Raw genomic sequence first — 17,663 nt, 5'->3', positions numbered from 1 at the left:
TTACCCCCGGAGAGAGAGACAGTTAAGAGTTTTATATAGTCCTTCAGTGATGAATGAACCTTAGATATTTCTCTATAAAGTTTCCATTTCAAAGATGTAGAATTGAAAGCAAGATATGTTGAAACTTGGAATTATTTTCTGGAACACAATGAAACCATCTAGCATTGAAGAGTAAAGTAATTGTTTTGCAAATTGTGTTGCTTGTGTAAGTCTATAATTACTCTGTTAACATGACGTGTTTATAAGTCAGTTGCAGCATAAGCACATCATTCCTTATGTGTGGAAATCTGCCAGCAGAAATACAGACTACTGTTGGCAGCAAAAGTACTGTATGTTAAAGACATAAATTTGTCAGCTTAAACAGGTGCTATAGTCTGTGACCTTGACATCTAATTTATACACTTTGTCAGCTGTTAGATTTCAAATCCAGATCTCTCATAGGCTAAGTATGTATGTAGATCAGCTGGCTTCAAATGGAGTTTTAAGTGAGCTCTATCTCTTGAAAAGCAAGAGATTTTATACTTAAATCACAATCAATAAAATAGTATCTGTAGGTTGTAATGGTGGGTGTGGGTGCATTGGGCAGCACAGAAATCCTATTTTTATTTTTCAGGAGACTGAAGAAAGGACGTTTTTGGGCAGTGTTGACTGTATGGACCCTTTCAAGCATCACTTAGGGCTCCACTACTGCCACCACAAGCAGAGTGTAACAGGAGCCTTTATGTTCCTCTGTCCCTCAGACTGAAATCACATGCAACTATTGCAGTTACTTTTTTCTTTCCTGGACTCCTGAGAAAAGATGGAGTTAATTCAGCAGTGTCATTTTTTTTGGGTAGTGTAGACTGCTAGTGATACAAACAAAAAAGACTGCCAAAATTCCTGATTATTTTCAGAAATTCGGGTTCCTAATTGACTTTATTGAGCTTTGAAAATCTGGTCAGTATTTCTCAGCTGACAGTGCTATCAGTGACCTTTAAGTAAGAAACAAAGCAGATTTGGATCCTGCCATGACTGGTAACAAGAGGCTGGACAGACTCACCCTCCCATGCTGGGTACCTGAGCACACATTCATTCTCCTCTGAGCAGTTTATTAGCTGAACAAGTGAGATGTTGAGATGACAAAAGCAGTAATCAATCCAAGCAATTTCAACCTAAGTAGTTATAATATAGCAAAGGTTCAAGCAAACAAAAGAAGATCCTCAAGGCTCCTCTGGGAATTTAAAACCTAGATCTGAGAGTGAGAACATGGCAAAAGGATGGAGAATCAGTGAAAAGGGGACAATTTCCTGCAAGTGAAAATGACTGATATCTTGCCATGCTCACTTCTCTCTTTTTCTCACAACTTCTTAATCCTCTAAGGAATCATCAAAAAAATAAATAAAGAAAATTTTGATTCTAAGCCTATGTAACAAGCTTATAGTAAACATATAGAGAGCAGTTTTCTAGATGTTTCCTGTGCTTATAGTACATACAGAATGCATGATTCCAGTACTGCTACAAAGAACACAGACTACCAGCTACGCATGAGTAACCTCCCTTTTCAACTGAAATTAATGTATGGAAAGTGCAGTAACAGGAAAACTGCAGTTTTTGATAAACGAAGAAATTCAGCAGTGAGATGCCAATGGTTTGTCATTTGATCTAACCTTCACACTACACTTACTTTGTTTTTCATGTCTCAGTTGCTGTTTAAGTCATAATGGCTGGCTAAAAACTATTTAAGGGGGAGAGAAAAGCCAACAATTAAAATAGCATTTTGAGGAATACAGGGGAAGAGTGGCTGATGACCTGTGTCAGAATCTGCTGTTTGGAAAGACTCTTTCACAACAAAAGAAGTGTCGATATTTACTGAATATTAATTTGCCCTGTGCCTAGCCAGGTAATCAAAGAGAACTGGGACATTTTATTGTTCCTCTGACTGAAAAAAAAAAAAAAAGGCAATTAATTATGCCTTTTCCTGAAATGTCCCCCATTCTATTCACCATGTGACCTATTCAACATACAGATTCAGGGTTGAATATGTCTACATTTGAATATTTCATGAAAGATAAAGGCTAGGGGGTAGAGACTGCTTATGCTGAGAGTTTGATTTACACAGTAGTTTTACAGCCCTTCCCTTGCTTAGGATCTGTCACTCACACAAGGAACTGACAAAATGATTTCTATTCATGCCTTACAATCCCATTTGCCAAATTGCATGGTATCTGTGGGTTGGCAGGTAGCTGTTGTCTAGGCACACACTTACCCAATGCCTACATCTGTTTTCTGTAGAATTAACGGTTCCTTTTTCTAAAGATACAATGAGCTCTTTCCAAGTGCTTTACACTACGGCAGATAGATACGTCCAGCGAAAATTACCCCATATCACCCTTGAATTGATGCAAAGCACATTATTGGCACCAGTTTAAGTGTGAACTTTAATTTCCATCTCTCACCACAGCAGAGAAAACCTTTCATATGTAAACTGGTGCCTCAAGGACCTTTTCTTGCAAAGCAGCCCAGCTGAACTTATCTTCAGTACAAAATTTCACACAAGTCAGCCCGCAAGAACAGACAGGGTAGGCCAAATCACCCAGTGATACAGCTCAGTAATGTTCAGCAGAGGCAGTGGCCATGCCTGTTGGAAGTCTTTGGGGGACTTGGGCTGTGAGATCCCAGCCCTCTGGACACTGGTACCTGGGTATACTTGGCCTCCTGAGATATGGCTCCAGCATTGCCATTGTCTTAGTCCTACATTTTTTCCAAGTCTTAAATTCAAGAGACTGGAATGTGAGTTTTTAAGAACAATGCCTCTGGAGATGCCTAGTCAGCTGGGATCAGCTTTTGCAAACTAGTTTTAATGCACGCCACATGCCCATTTTAGCCCTGGCAAGTGTGCACTGCTATCATTTATCACAGCAGATATTTGCTCTGAGATTCAGTGTGAATTTCACAGCAGTTTTAAATACGTTCTGTCTGGGTTGTATTAAAGTTGCTTGCAGCCACCCACTCTGGGACAATGAACATAACCTCGGCAGTGCCAAGGCAACTGCGTGGTAGTGCATGCATGTTCCTTCTTTTTAGCCCTGCTTCAGGCAACTCTTGACATCAACACATTTCAATAATATTTCTGATGAAGACAAGGCCTCAGCTCTCCATCTTGTTGTTTGGAAATGTATTGTTGAAGTACAACAGTTAACACTTCACGGGCCCTCGCAGGCCTCACTGGTTAAGAAATACATGTCAGCATGACCTACCGGCTTCACCAACTCAGCACAAACTAATTGACAAAGGAGTGAATTATTCTCAAAGGAGAGCTACTGCCTAGAGTTTTCTCACCTGACTGTCCAGAGCCTCCCTGTGTGATCCACATCACTGCTCGCTGTTGCAATGTGCTGTAGTCCTGCTTATCTTGCACAGTTTGGTGAAGAACTGGTTGTGCAACCTGTAGGTTTATAAGATCTGAAACTGCCCCCTTTGGGCAGAGCTCACATCAGCAGAGGCTGTGTGCTGCTGTTGTGTACCTATAGTAAACTGCTTCTGATCTGGCCTGTATTAATTTTATTCCCATGACTGCACGGTGGTAGAGAATTTATCTCTGTGAAACTTAAAATCAGTGCATGCTTTATGAAGGCCAGGTATTGCAGCTTTCTTAGGCAAACTTTTTGACAAAGTTTAATGAACACTTTGTCTGGAGACTATGGACAATAGGTATCCTACTGGTTTCTCCTCGAGATTCTTTTTTTTTTTTTTTTTAGAATAAATTAATAGCAGTGTGGGGAAATCTGAATGCAAGCTATAAAATATCCATTTTTTCTTTTTTTCAGGTCCTGAAGTTTTATGCCATGATTCAAAATAATTCCAACTTAAAAAATAAAATAAAGTAGTTTCTGTCAGGAAATATGGATACAGTTTTACATGTCTCTTAAGGGAATTGTGTGGTTAAAATTCTGTGTTATTTTATATTTTGAGCCTGGTCGTCTGCAAGTGGTCACTTATTTAAAAGGAAAGGAAGATGCTTTCCCCTGGCATGGCCTCATAAAACTTCCCTGCTTATTAACAGTTTGTTTTGGGATAGTTAAGAAAAAAGATTGCAGTTCTGCTGCTTTGCCTTTCTTCTGCCTTTTCTTTTTTAGTAAGAGAGAAGGGGGCTAAAGCTAACCTGGTGTTCACGAAACACTCACATAGCCCAATGGGAATTACATAGCTCCAGAAAAGCATCAGTGGCACAGCAATAACTCGGATTGTCTTCTAACATGCAGCATACTTCCTTCCCAAGTGATCCTTAAACCAGAGTTGTCAGTCAGAGCATTTCAGACCCTGTGGGAAAACCTGATTTCCCACCACTAATGCACTGATATCCAGCAACCCTGAAAATTTCCATTCACTAAACAGCAGCAAAGCTCCATTATTTTCCTCTTTGTTCTTGTTATAAAAATGTATCTCACATATGGTGTGGGAGGGAAATGCTACAGAGTGCATTTAGAGGACATACACTGGTGAATTAGAATTGGCACTAGAAGTATATTTTAAAAGTCACTGAAAACAGAACAAACCTCTATCGACTAATGCGTTAGATACTAATCTGATTTAATTCAAAAACAAAAATTTTAAGTCACAAGTATAAATATTCTTTGTTTATCTTAAAATTTTCTTTCTTTAACCACAATTATCAAGGTGTTTGTTTTCTGATTTTCTGTGTTACCAGAAGCATCTGGCCTTGTCTTGTGGTAAAAGTCTTGTGGCTTTTTAAAAATAAATAAATTAATTAATTAAAAAATATATATATTCTTTAACTGTTTGGAAACAGTAGTGCTGAGGTACTAACAGGCCAACTCTTGTTCTTACCGCTGCCATCAGAATGGTTCCGAAGAGCGTTGATCAACATGGTGATAGTTGCTCTCTCTATATAAATATGTATATATAAAACGTATGAACATATATGTAAAACATATAAAACTCCACCTTTGACAACCACATTTTTTTCACATGCTTTAAGCAAGTTATAGATTTGCAAGGTTTGTTCTGTCAAATGGTTTTTTCCTATTTGGGCTGTCATTTGGAGCATACAGCTGAGCAGGTATCAACTTTACTTTCAGTCAGACATTGCTTTACTTTCTGGCCTGACTACCCAGTCAATTTGAACAATTTTTATTTTATTTTTTTTCCTTTTAAATTTGATGCAAAATGTTAGGAAAGGTTTGTAATACTTCATGGGATACTCCACAGAGTTGTTACTCCTGTGGATGAGAAATTCAGAGGTTCGCCCTCTGAACAGAAAAGTAGAATGAGAATAAAAAATACATTGCTAAAACTGCAAAGTCCTTTTAATACCCCAACATACCAGCTGCATGTCTAGACACTCTGTTCCTAAGATTTTGAATACAAAATAAGGCTTTTGGCTTTCCTCAGTAAGGGGTTGTACTTGAATATGAAATAGACATGGCTTTGCTTTTGACATTGACCTGCTGTAAGTGAAAAATACACTGTATTCAACAAAAACTACTTTTTTTTTTTTTACTTTGATCAGAAATGACAGATTGAAAAATTCTCTCTGCACATTTTTTTTTCATGTATTGTTCTTTGTGTTTTATTTTTTAGGGTCTCTTGCTAATGCTTGACGTGATGGAAGTCTTCACTTTATATGAGAAAATACCTAAACTATCTGCTATTCTCTCCTCTTGACAGAGTTTCCAAGGAATGACAGGTATCTTTCAAGTCTCTGTATGAAGGCCAAACAATTCTGGGCCTCCTAAAGGACATTCCCACCCAGTAATGTATTGGTCCTGATTATCTTCAAGATTGAATCCAGACAAAAGACAAGTTTCTACTGTCCCACTTCTGCTTGAAGTGTTGACTTAGTTGTAGCCATTCCCCCTCAAAATCAACAGGAGAGCTAGGGACTTTCTGCAGTGATGGGTCCTTTGGTGGTCCTCTAAAAGGCAAGATTCATACATTCAGAAAGGTATGACAGTAACATTCTGGTGTGTGCCTCTTTCAGGATATGTTCCCACTCTTGTTTGCATCACGATGAACTTGTGAGGCTGAGTCATTCTCTAAAGCATGTTACAGCTGCTGAGTTCACGGAACGGAGGAGGGAAGAAAAACCTGTGACCACACAGCAGTCCTGTTAAAAGCAGAGTCAGATGAACTGACTAAGCAAAACAGCAGGCCTTCTCTTTGTTTTCTAGGTCAGTTTGCTCCAGTCAGTACAAAGGAGTGGGAAACTGAAGGATGTCAGTCTTCAACACAAAAACTATGGTTAGGACCATGTAGCTAAACCCACTAAGATAAATGTCAATTTAGAGGAGAGAATTGCTGCTAACCTGAAAGGGGTGCAGTGACAGAACTGTGCTCTGGAGAAAAGGGAAAATTTGTCTCCGTGTGGATGACTGAGCTTTGAGAAAGGGCATGTCTCAGCCATAAACTGCATGTGCCTCTGACCCCAGTCTTCATGCTGTAAAGATGGGCTTTCAAGTGACAAGGGGCTGTAAAACCTGTTATTCTTGTACAATTCCTGTAGGAATTCCTGGATTATGCTGAATCAGAAAAAATAAAACCCTTGCTGGGTCAAAATACTCTTGGATCCCCTAATGATCTTTTGCCCCATATATCTGTGGACAATGACTCTTTTGCTAGGTGGAGGATCAGGTCAGTTTGTTTTTTTGCTTGTTTGCTTCCTAGTTTTCCCTATTCTTCCAGCATAGGCAGGTTTGGAGCCACAACTGCTAGAGAGGAGTTCATACAAACTTCGCTAGAGAGTCCCTGGGGATGGAGGGCTCAGGCAGTAAGGTCCTCAGCTGCGTCAACTGGGGACCAACCCTTTGCTGTAGCAGCAGTGCTGAGGTCCACAGAAACCACAAAGGCAATGGGGGTCCCAGACTGTGCAGGGTCTCCAGGTGAGGGCTGAAGAAGCTGCGCAGTTTGGTTTGGCAGACTGGCTCTACCTGGGAACAGGTTTTTTGAAAGAACATGGAATAGAGGAAGCTGGAACAGATAAACTGCTGCTCAGAATCTGTTCTGGAAGGAAATACCTTCTTAAATGGATAGTGAGAACAGAGTGCCCATGCTGCATCATGGATACAATGGATGAGGAAAGTAGGTGTGAGACTGCCCATCCTGGTTCTACTACAGGTTAAAAAAAAAAAAAAAAACTAGCTCTAAGTTTGTTCCTGTGTATTAGAATAACAGGTCCAGGTCTCAGGAATTTTCAGCTACCTGACCTGTTTGCTGGTTCTAAGTCCCTTTTTGACAAAATTTTGAATAACTGCAATCTTTTTTGTCATGGAAAAAACAACAATTTACTGCAAAACCCCTTATTCTGCTTAAGCAGCCATGCATTAAACACTTCATAAATCCTTTTAAAGTTCCCATCCAAAACATACAGAAGGAGAGATGCCTTAGCTCTTAACATGTGAATGTTAAGATGTAATTATAATAAATGCATATGGCAAGGTAGAGGAGAAAATTTTATGATACATTTGTTTTTGCCTGTTTCCCCGATTAATCATCTGTGTATCCAGCCCTGCTCCTTGCCTACTCAACCATTCCCCCCAAATTATTCTAAATTTCCAGACACCTCAGCGTTTTCATACAGCTACCCTTTCAGTATCATATACCTATAATAGATGTGTCCTTTCACCTCCAAGGTCCACAAGGAGCAAGGCATTGAGTGGGTCTCTGTGGGCAGCTCTGGGTATGAGAGCACAGTGGTGTCAGCTGCGGGACCAGGCGTCCCAGTTGGCTCTGGGTATGCATGTGTGCTGTCCCAGCATCTGGAGTGGGACTGTGGTCCTGGCAGCTCATGCCTCCAGGTGCCAGCAACTGGAAATGGAGATTGAGGGCAGCTACTCGGCAGACTGAATGCCTGAGCACAGGTGCCAGGGGGATCCACCTTGTATGTAAGCATATACCTATATATATCCTTTTTCTTAGTAAACCTCTGTCCTGCTCACACAGAGAGCGAACAGGATGAGGCCATTGGTGCTGTGTTTGTGTGAGTGCTCTCAGTGTCTGCCTGTGATCTGTGCAGTTGGCCATGTATACATGTGCTGTATATGTGTAAGCTCTGTGCATGTTCCTGCTGAAAATAACACCTTCAGACATCCTGCTGGTTGGACCTGGGGGTATGGGATTGCAGCAGCTTCACCTCCCTCAGGCTATCAAATCTGGAATCATATATTTTGCTCTAACTGATGGCGCTCTTGTGGTATCCATATCCACAATGTACCTGTACATTTCTGGAAAAAAAAAAAAAAAAAACAAAACTTAAATTTTCATGAGCTTGTCACCACGTGCACATTTCAAATGGCCAAACTGCATGTGGAAGAAACCAAAGAATTAGTTGACGAATGTCAGCAAATGTAGGTAAAGATCTGCTGACAGGTTAGGTAACCTTGAGTTTTGAGCCTGTCCAAACTACTCCAAAAGTTACTAGGAGGTGAGCTGGGGAGGGGAGAAGGGGCATTTGTACAGACAAGATCTCTCACTCTTCTCAGCAAATTCTGAGCTGGAACAAAAGACTTCTGATTTACACTGGGAAGGGACTAGAGGGGATGCCAAAGTCCTTCCACTGAATTCAGTTTCAGTCCATGTGACTCCTCTTCATTTGTCTGTGCCAACCATCATCTGTGTATCCAAGCCAAGGATGTTTGATACATTCCTCAATTTTGAGCGACATCCTTCTTCAGGTAACTACAATTCTACTCACCTCATTCATGAATTACACAATATTTTCTTTCAAATCTGAGCCAGGAAACCAAATATCTGAACACTTAAATATTGTACAAACTAGTGCAATTGCAGCTGGATGTAACCATACAGCAACAGAACTTTTCTTTACCAACATTGAGAAGTTTATTTTTGAAAAACTCTTTTTTGTTGTTTTCTTTTGTTTTTCTGTTATAAATCCTTTGCAAGCTGGGTACATCTATATTAGCAAATCAAATTACTAAAGGAGCTCTTTCTAGATATGAACTTGCTTTGCATCTGTGCTTGGAGTCCTGCAAAATACAATTGAGTGCCCAACTAGTATAATCCAAGCAGCTTCCCCCTGGTGGTACCAAGGTTGAAGCCACATACCAAGACGTTACTTAGCACATCCCCAGCACAAAGCAGACATGACATGCCCCAGCAGCTAGCTATTGTCTTGTACATGGTGTGGGCCTAAAACATTCAGTGAGGGTGAATTTCATCGCTGATCTGAACATATGATCCTGGAAAATACAGGATTGCAACAAGTCAGGCATCACAAAGTACAGTTTTTAGGGCATCTGTAATATTTTTTTAATATCTAGATCTGTAGATAAGTATATGCAGTTTTGCATAGGGGTAATATACCCCTTTTGTGAATAAGAACAACACAAATCAGTTCATGAAACTAGATAATTATTTATATGTCCCTGAGTTGCAAATTTATTTATGGAAATTAACATAATCCTAAATATTAAGCAAAATATTTTCTGCTAGGAAAACGTTTTTGTTTCTTCTGCCTCTCTGATTCCCTGCCAACTTCAACTTTTGCTTAATGCCTGCAACCATATTATTACTTTGATACACACCCACTGATGATTGAAACTTTCTCACACAAAAGAAATCACATCAGTAAACTCAGCAAGTTTTTCTAATAAATATTTGACAAATTTGAAATAGCAGACTAGCCATTTTTCTATACCTGTTTATAGATAAAAGCTCAGATTTCACTAAATTAAGAGTGAAACCGTATTTCTCCTAGGTAACAAGTTTCCTATTCCAGTAGTTCAATTTTAATCAGTTAAAGTTGAAGATTTGTTTCCCTGTATAAAACACACTATTACTAGTTGCAGAGACTCAACTATTTTCATTTTCTGACAGAAATTAATTTAAAATTGCAGTTTTAATGTTATTCTAATGTACTTCAAAATTTATTAAAGTTTGCAAGTGATGGACCTGTTGCTGTTTCAGAAATTTGCTTCCAAAAAAGCTGCATGATATAGTGAGTAATGTCTGAACAGATGGATTTTCAGCTCCATAGCAATAGCTGGAAATCTGAAGCAGAGTAGGGCAGGGATATATTATTGTTTTCCCTTTATCAGCCTTAGTAACACCATCTGGCTTTCAATTACGGAACTGCAACAAAGCCTATTTTCTCTTTATCACCATCTGGTACCTCACAGTCAAGCGACAGAATCATATGACAAATTTAACTGAGGGTTTTAAGAATTTCATCCATTGCAACTTGCAAGGTAAACAGAAGCAGTAGGGTTGCATATGAAGTACTAAATTAAGAAGTGTAAGGATACAGGCACTGGAACTTGATCAGATTACCTTCATGGAGGAAAGAGTGGGAAATGGCCTGGTGTGGTCTGGCTCAACCAGCAACCTCCCAGATGACTTCTGAGACCACGCAGCATTTGGATGCATGTGGACGGGCACGTTTGGAGGCTCTGAGGGTTTGATAGCATGGCCAGACTATTTTAGTTGTCATCCAGGCTAGAGAATGATCCCAAGGACTATTTAGTTTACTAGTACAGCAGTCCCGTTGCTTGGGAAGAGCAATGTTATTGTTCCTACCCACCCAAAACATAAGGAGAAGACACCAGGTTGTGACTGATTACTCAGTGATACAAGCTTTTGGCTTTCTGCTGTCCACAGTTGCTGTACATGGGATTATTATGTAACACATTGATGTTTTTGGAATATTTCCATCCCTTGTGTGAAGAATCTTGATGAGGATAGAAATAGTTCTGGGTTAGAGACGCTGTTCTGAATGCATGTTACTGTTCCTAAAATTACTATCTTCCATGACACTTGGTGAAATACTTTAGGAAGGAATGATTAGTTGAATTAAAATTAGTTTCAGGTATCATTGAGAATAAATTGTGCTTATTCATTTTATTACAGCATGTGTAAATTCATGTGATATGCCTTCGTAACTGCCGTATGATAAACCTAGACTCAGGTATTTATCAGCTAACATCAGAGTTGAGACTTTCATATGTTTATCAAGGCATGTTTTATTACTCTATATTCAGAATATAATTTCTTACATGAAGCTCATATTCTTCACCCTGCATTGCAATCAAATTTACTGATAGGTTGACTAATGATTATATCAAGGTAGAAAAGTCATCAGAGGACACTGAATAAATGTTTGAAGTAATGTTACATACTATCTATCGGGTTTAAAGTGCCAACCTAAATTGTCTATCATCAATTTCATAGTTTATTCCTTGTCTGCCAATAAAATTATTACTCTTCCTGCTTAACATGTATGATAAGCACCAGTGGTTTACTAAAATCAGACATAAATAACACTTTATTATTTAGAGCAGCTTTTGAACAACAGCAGTAGCTGTATTCTGTCCCTTAGAAGCATATGAGTGTTCTCTGGCTGGCCTTTGAAATCACTGACAGAAATATTAATTCTGAAAATGTAGATTGGGTTCACCAGTGAGATGCTCCTATTTTACACTGGTAAATTACATTAATTCCATTGACATTGTATGTTTTATAGAAACAAAGTAAAGCAGCAGTGATTACTCAGATCCAGAAAACAGTATTTTAAGAAAATGATAAGCTAGCTTCTGTTCAACCAGATTTTGTATGATTTTGATTTAAGACCAGCTCAGTGCTTTTCTCAAAGTATTTCTACCTCAAGATACATGTAAACCTCAAATAAAATGGAAGTATGTATTGCCCCTCTAAGTCCTTCCTGTATCACATAAATAGGTGGACAGAGATACATCATAGCTTTTATTTTTTGAGAGTTTATGTTTGTTATGGCCCTGCTTCCAGACAAATATAGAGAATGTGAGTAACTAAGGACAGAAGAAAATATATCCTTTCAGTGTAGACAGAGATGCATGTAATCCTGGCCTTTCTCACTTTGAGAAAGTGAAAAAATGCTCAGCTCCCACCCTTTAGGAACTGAATGTTTAATAAATGAGCATTACTTTTATTTCACTGGCCTTTTCATGGGTATTTAAGAGGGATTGCTTCTCCTCCTGAATTATTTAGTCTCCTGTAAAAAATAAAATAAAATAAAATAAAATAAAATAAAATAAAATAAAATAAAATAAAATCTGATTTGTACATTATTCATGGTTGCTGAATATTGTTTAATAAAACTGGGACACCTCACAGCTGATTAAAAGTGTAATATGGTGAAACGTATTTTTTAAACTCTGTGATAAAAATAGCCAAACAGGGTATTTATTGGGTCTGAATTTATTAACAGGAATTATTGATATACACAAATGCCTTTTATGAAATCTCTTTCCCCACTGAGTGATGGTTCGGATGAGGGGTTTGCCTACTATAATGAAAATTGGTATGGCTAGCAAGAACTATGAGATTCCCACTGGTGAATTACTGTAACACGCACAACCAGTGCAGAGTGGTATTATTTTGGTAAACATGATCTGAACATACAGGTATCTGCCGGTGCTCATTCTCAAGCAGCATGTCTCATGCCACTAAATTCTAGATTGTATCTGCCTTGTCACAAAAGTGCAGGTCCTGGTCAAGCAGCAATTGTGCAGTCTGCACGTGTCCTTTCCTGATTCCGTGGGCTAAGAAAGACATGTCTGGCATGGATGGCAACTTGACCACCCTGACCAGCTCTGCTAGGCAATGCACCCAGGAGAGCTATGCTGCACCACAACACTCACCCTCAATTTTTTGGATTCTCTTTCTAGGTTAGAAATAATTTTGTGTCATAAAAGTAATCTTAATTTTTCAAAACATTATTACTTTTCACAAGAAACAGTAAAAGATTATATAAATTACATTGATTTAAAATATAATTTAAAAAAAAATCAAGCTTGAAGTTTTTATTTAAGTGTAAAAAGTACTTTTTAGAAACTTCATACCATATGCTGATAGGCATATGTGGGTGCTAAACTTTTTTTACTATTATTATTATTACTTATAGATAGAAGCATATTTAATGGTAGGCTCCAAATTATGATTCAGCCCCTGACTTCATTCTACCGAAATGCCAAATAATTTGCTAACAACTGGGGTAAAGAAATATGAGACATGGCGAGCCTAACTCATCAGAGATTCATATGGCTAACCATTTTTTTAAATTGGAAAATACTTGCTGTAGATACCTAAAAAAAAAAAAAAAAGTTTTAAAAGTATGGATTCTTGCTACGGAAACATCAGAGTGTTAGAACAGTGAACAGTGGCTGGAATAAACATTTGCAAGATAATGAAATATAGTAAATGTATTTTTGATATATTTAATATTTCTTGCTAAATGAATGTTGATTTGAATATTATTTCTTAATTTCATTTGTTTTGAAGAGGCACTGTAATCTTTACTTATGATACAGTTGAAGGTAAATGTGTAATCTTTTGTGGTTCTATAGGAACTACTTTTTCAGAGTTAATTTCAAAGTAATTATAGTTCTGATCTTTCTTTATAGTGGATTTTCTTCTTTTTCCAGAACTTACAGCAAAAAGGAAGTACACTGCCCTTTCAAAAGCCCTTTCCAATTAAAGAGCTAATGGGATCTTTTAAAAATGCTTTTAGAGTGTGTTATGTACATAATCCCCCAGAGCAAAAAGAGTCTCATTGGCTTCGATTTTTTTATGGAGCCCTGACTGAATGGCCAGCAATACTGGAACATTTGGCTTCTTCTTGTGCATTGTTGTTCCAGCTCCTCAGAAAGCCAAATACCTACAACCAAAAGGAGATGGCAAGCTTTTCAAGCTGCAGTACGGTTTGGTATCCTACTGCAGAAGCTTCCTTTGTGATTCACAAAATACGTATAATGCACTGAAATGGTCACCACAACTGGGATTTGACTGATGAGATGTAGAAGAGTTCTTAAGGTTTCCTTTGCTTTATCTTTTGATAAAGTTCCCTTTGGTGACCCACTCTCCTTGAGTTTCAGTCTCTGCATTAATGCAAAGTTTAAGAGACATTTATTTTTCAAATTTTGATTGAAGCGTTTGCTTATTTCAAAAACAATCCCAACCAGCAAAGTGATAGCCTTAGTTATTTTACTGTTTCTATGTTTAGTTTGTAGTAATTCAGCCTCTGTATAGCTATGCTGCTTTATCTCCCAGTTAGAGGAACACTCATGAGGTGGCAGTATCCAGGAGAGACTCCCATTTATCTTACTGTCAGTACACTTCTTGGAGTAGATGGAGTACTTTATCTTATAAACCTCCAGAAAAAATACACTTAACTGGCAAATTTTAGGTACTTCTATATGCAGTATAAAATTTCCAGCGGGTACGAAAACATCTCTGTAATTTCCTCTGAATAGCGATCTCTTCGTATTACCTGCACTTGATAGAAAACGCAGCAATGTTTTCTTAAATATTTTTTTCTCTAATAACTGCAGCTCAACAGCTGTGTCCCAGTAGTAACTAATGGCTTTGGATACTAATTTGAAAAAACTTGTAGAAACCTTGTACCATGTGGGTGTACAGCAATTTCTAAATATGGGTTCACTTGAAAAAAGCCAACGAGTCAATTGCTTTTGAAACTACGAGTTCACAATAGGGAGATTTTTTAGGGAGTTTTTTTGTTTGTTTGTTTGTTTGTTTGTTTTTGTTTGTTTTTTAAGGAAAACAGTTTTATCAGGTATTGCTCATTGGTGGCTCTTCTACAGACTTTACAAGAATCCTCTGTCATTTTATTATGTGTTATTCATTCACATTGTTTCTCTCCTGTTCAAAGATATTACATATAATGTGATATAAGCCCTAGATTTCCTATGTGGATAAGTCATATGGCATGTGATTCTGGATCAGCAGTGCTTTCTTTTATCGATGTGTGCATTACATGTATTATAGCACTGCCAGACACAGAGCCAAGATCAAGAAACTGCTCTTTAGCTTCTTATTTATTAGTGGGCAAAGCTAGCTAGCTGCTCTTCTTTGGTACTAGCATTATTATCCCGGCAGTTTAGGCCATACGTGGAGACAAAAGGAAACAGCAAGTCTTGATAGCACTGGATTGAATACCGAAACTGACTATACAAGTTGAAGAGAAAAGCTTTTGCAGCAAGAAAAAGTTTTCTTATCTCTAAGGTATGGCCATCAGGGCTACTCTTTGGGATGCTTCTTGAACAAAAAGCATTGGTATAGAAGAACAAGAACTATGGCTCGTTCATTCATTCTTGTTAGCTTCCTTTATTCTAAGTCTTCCATTGTCCTCAACAAAACTTGTGCCTGTGTTTTGCAGAATGCAGGTCTGTCTATTTTCATTTACCTCCTACTCCGCTCTCTGAGAAAAAACCACGCACACCGTGCATATGCACGCGTTTGTACATGTGCGAAAGGGAAGGCAGAGTGTCAGAAAAAAGAGCAACTCACATTTATCATTCAATTACTTGTAACTTTCTCATCCATGCTCCAACTGCAGAGAAAAAATTCAGTGTATTTGTCCATTTTTCATCAGTTTTATAATCTGCATGTTTCTGAGCATTGCAGCCTCTGGCCAAGTTTGCACGCACAAGGATGCAATTTGCCAATTTTAAGAAATAAATAAAAAAGGTCATTCTAGAAATCGTTAGGAAATTGGCACCGCTGCTCTTGAATTACCCACCGGGAACCTGCCACTCCACATCCTCGATTTTGAGTCGCGTTAAACGCCGCTATTTCAGAGCATGCAGGAAAAGGCCGAAGGCGAGGTGCCGAGCTCCGGGAGCCAGGCACCAGCGCCCCCGGGGGCTGACGGCAGGCGGCGGGGGGCGCCCCGACGGCACCGACTTGGCCTCCATCCTCCCCTCGGCACCAGCTCGGGGACTCCGGCCACGGCCACCTGCGGGACACAAGGATGAGGGACGTCGAGGCGCCGCTGCCCCCCTCTCCCCCCGCCCGAGGGAAAAAAACCCATCCCCGTCCCGGTGGGGGACGCGAACCCGGGTCCTCCCCGCGGGGCCGCGCTGCAAAAGGCCGCCCCCTCTCCTGGGCGCCCCCCGCCCGACTCCCACCAAGGGGGGCCGCGCCCCCAGACTGCGGCATCCCACAGCGGGTCGGGGGGCTCCGGGCCCCACCGGGGGTGGCGGGAGCGGAGCGGGTTCGTGATGGTGGTGCCAGTGGGGGGCTCCAGGGGATGCTGGTGGTGTCGTGGGGGGGCTGCGGGGTCCCTCCCCGCCCCGAGCACCCCCGGCGCCGCCGTCTCGGCGGGGGCCGCGGCGCGGAAGGAGCCGCTCCGCCTCTGCCAGGGACGCCCCCCCCAGCGCCCGCCCTCACCTCGAGCTGGCGGCGCTGCCTCCCCGCGCTGCTGCCTCGCCTCACCCGTCCCCGCCGAGCCGAGCCGTGCCGAGCCGAGCCGAGCCGTGCCGTGCCGTGCCGTGCCGAGGGGGCTAGCCGGCCAGCCCTCGCCCCCACCGCTCCCCCTTTAAGGCTGCCTCCCCCCCATCGTCTCTCCGCAGTGAGGAGAGCAGCCGCGGAAGCTCGCTTGCGGCCGGCCCTGCCGGCGATGGAGCGGGCGTCGCCCCCCGCCTCAGCCTGCCCGCCGCCCACAGGAGGGCGGTGACCGGGCTGGCGCCCTGCCGGGGGCCGGCGCGACCCCTCGCAGCGCCCCGCTCGGATGTCACGGCGCCCCGGCCGCTGCCCACCTCGAGGGGGGGCCGTGGAGGGGGCGGCAGGCGCAGCCCCGGCTGCCTGAGGGAGCGCACCGGCGGCCGCCAGGTAAGCGGCGGGGTTGTGGTGCTGGGGGGTGGGGGGGGGGGGGGCAGCCCCGCTGCCGTCGGGGGTATCGGCCGCGGGGAGCCCGCCCGGCGGGGCAGGGGAACTTTTTGGGTTTTGGGGGGGCGCCCCCCTCGCCCTGCGGTGCCCCCCCGTCTTCATCCCCCATGGTGTGAGGGGGGCGAGCGGACGCGGGATGGGGGAAACCCCCTCCCTCCTCCCTCCCCCCCACCCCCCGGGGCTCTCGCAGGGGAAGAGGGACGGGGGTTCGCTGTGGAGGGCATCGCCCCCCCAAAAAAGGGCTCCCCCCTCTCCCGTCTAAACCCGTGATGGGGGGCTGGAGCCCCCCGGGGTGTCGGTGCACGACAGTCCTTTGTCGCCGGCGCGGTGGATGTGCCGCTGTGCCCGCATCCCCCCGGCTGGTGGTGGTGGTGGTGGGGAAATGCTCCGCGTCCTGCCGAGCAGCCACCCCCGAGTGCCCCCGGGCGCATCGCGAGGTCGGGGAGCCCCAGCACGCAGCTGGCAGAAGCACAGGTACGGCCCCGGGACCACCTGCGGCCACGCCGCGCCGCCGCTCCCCTGGGTGCAGGCTGCGGGGTCTCGCGTGCCCTGTCCCACAGCTGCCGGGATCAGTGCCAGATGGTCCCGGGCGTTTGCCCGCCCCCCCCCCCCCCCACTCCCCCTTCCTTCCTCGCCAAGCAGAGAGGAACCGCAGTGCTTTCTCATTGTATGCCGCGATTTCGAAACGCTGTTCTCTCAGAAGTGTAAGACCTTTTCGTCTAAGAAGAAAAAACCTCTGGACGTTTCAACATAAATCAGATTTAACTTGGATGGCTTGCCGAGTGTTGGTGGGCTGTGAGGGGGGGAGAGAACCACACTGCTTTTTTTTTTTTTTTACTGTGTCATAAAAATGAGCCGTGCAGCCCTCGTTTCAGTCAAAACTACAGCACTAAGGGATGGAAGTGAACATTAGTTAGTGTAACGTTAAGGGAGGTAAGCCATGACCTGTAAAACCTGCACCCAGTACTTCTGAAGCCTTATCGTGCTTC

General features: G+C 42.2%; 2 protein-coding genes across 8 annotated transcripts in view; one reads left to right on the top strand and one right to left on the bottom strand.

Moving 5' to 3' along the window:
- Window positions 1-1,099: 1,099 nt before the first annotated feature.
- On the bottom strand, window positions 1,100-16,170 carry LOC310890111 (uncharacterized protein). Its single transcript, XM_083818698.1, has 2 exons — window positions 15,527-16,170; window positions 1,100-8,219 (listed from the first exon to the last, which is right to left on the bottom strand). The coding sequence occupies exons 1-2, from the start codon at window positions 15,943-15,945 to the stop codon at window positions 8,168-8,170; spliced, it is 471 nt and encodes a 156-aa protein (XP_083674824.1). The 5' UTR covers window positions 15,946-16,170; the 3' UTR covers window positions 1,100-8,167.
- Window positions 16,152-17,663, top strand: part of LINGO2 (leucine rich repeat and Ig domain containing 2) — a 538,477-nt gene continuing 536,965 nt past the window's right edge. For 5 of the 7 annotated variants that reach the window (XR_014577033.1, XM_083818697.1, XM_083818679.1 and 2 more), the window contains exon 1: window positions 16,178-16,617. The gene's annotated coding sequence lies outside the window, so the exon portion shown is untranslated. Of the gene's footprint in view, window positions 16,618-17,663 lie in introns of all 7 variants that reach the window. The other 2 variants (XM_083818696.1, XM_083818680.1) reach the window with 1 other exon arrangement.

Source organism: Anser anser, assembly GCF_964211835.1.
Source record: "Anser anser genome assembly, chromosome: Z".
Taxonomy (NCBI): domain Eukaryota; kingdom Metazoa; phylum Chordata; class Aves; order Anseriformes; family Anatidae; genus Anser; species Anser anser.
The sequence above is the reverse complement of the archived record's forward strand: the minus strand, read 5'-3'. Positions and strand labels throughout refer to the sequence as shown.

Bases quoted from the DNA above. Each gene is read 5' to 3' on its own strand.
- LOC310890111 (XM_083818698.1), bottom strand. From the start codon at position 15,945: ATGCCGCAGTCTGGGGGCGCGGCCCCCCTTGGTGGGAGTCGGGCGGGG. The intron at 8,220-15,526 runs GTGGGTAATTCA...TTTTTTTTCCAG, and splicing joins TGTGGAGTGGCAGGTTCCCG to AAATGTACAGGTACATTGTG.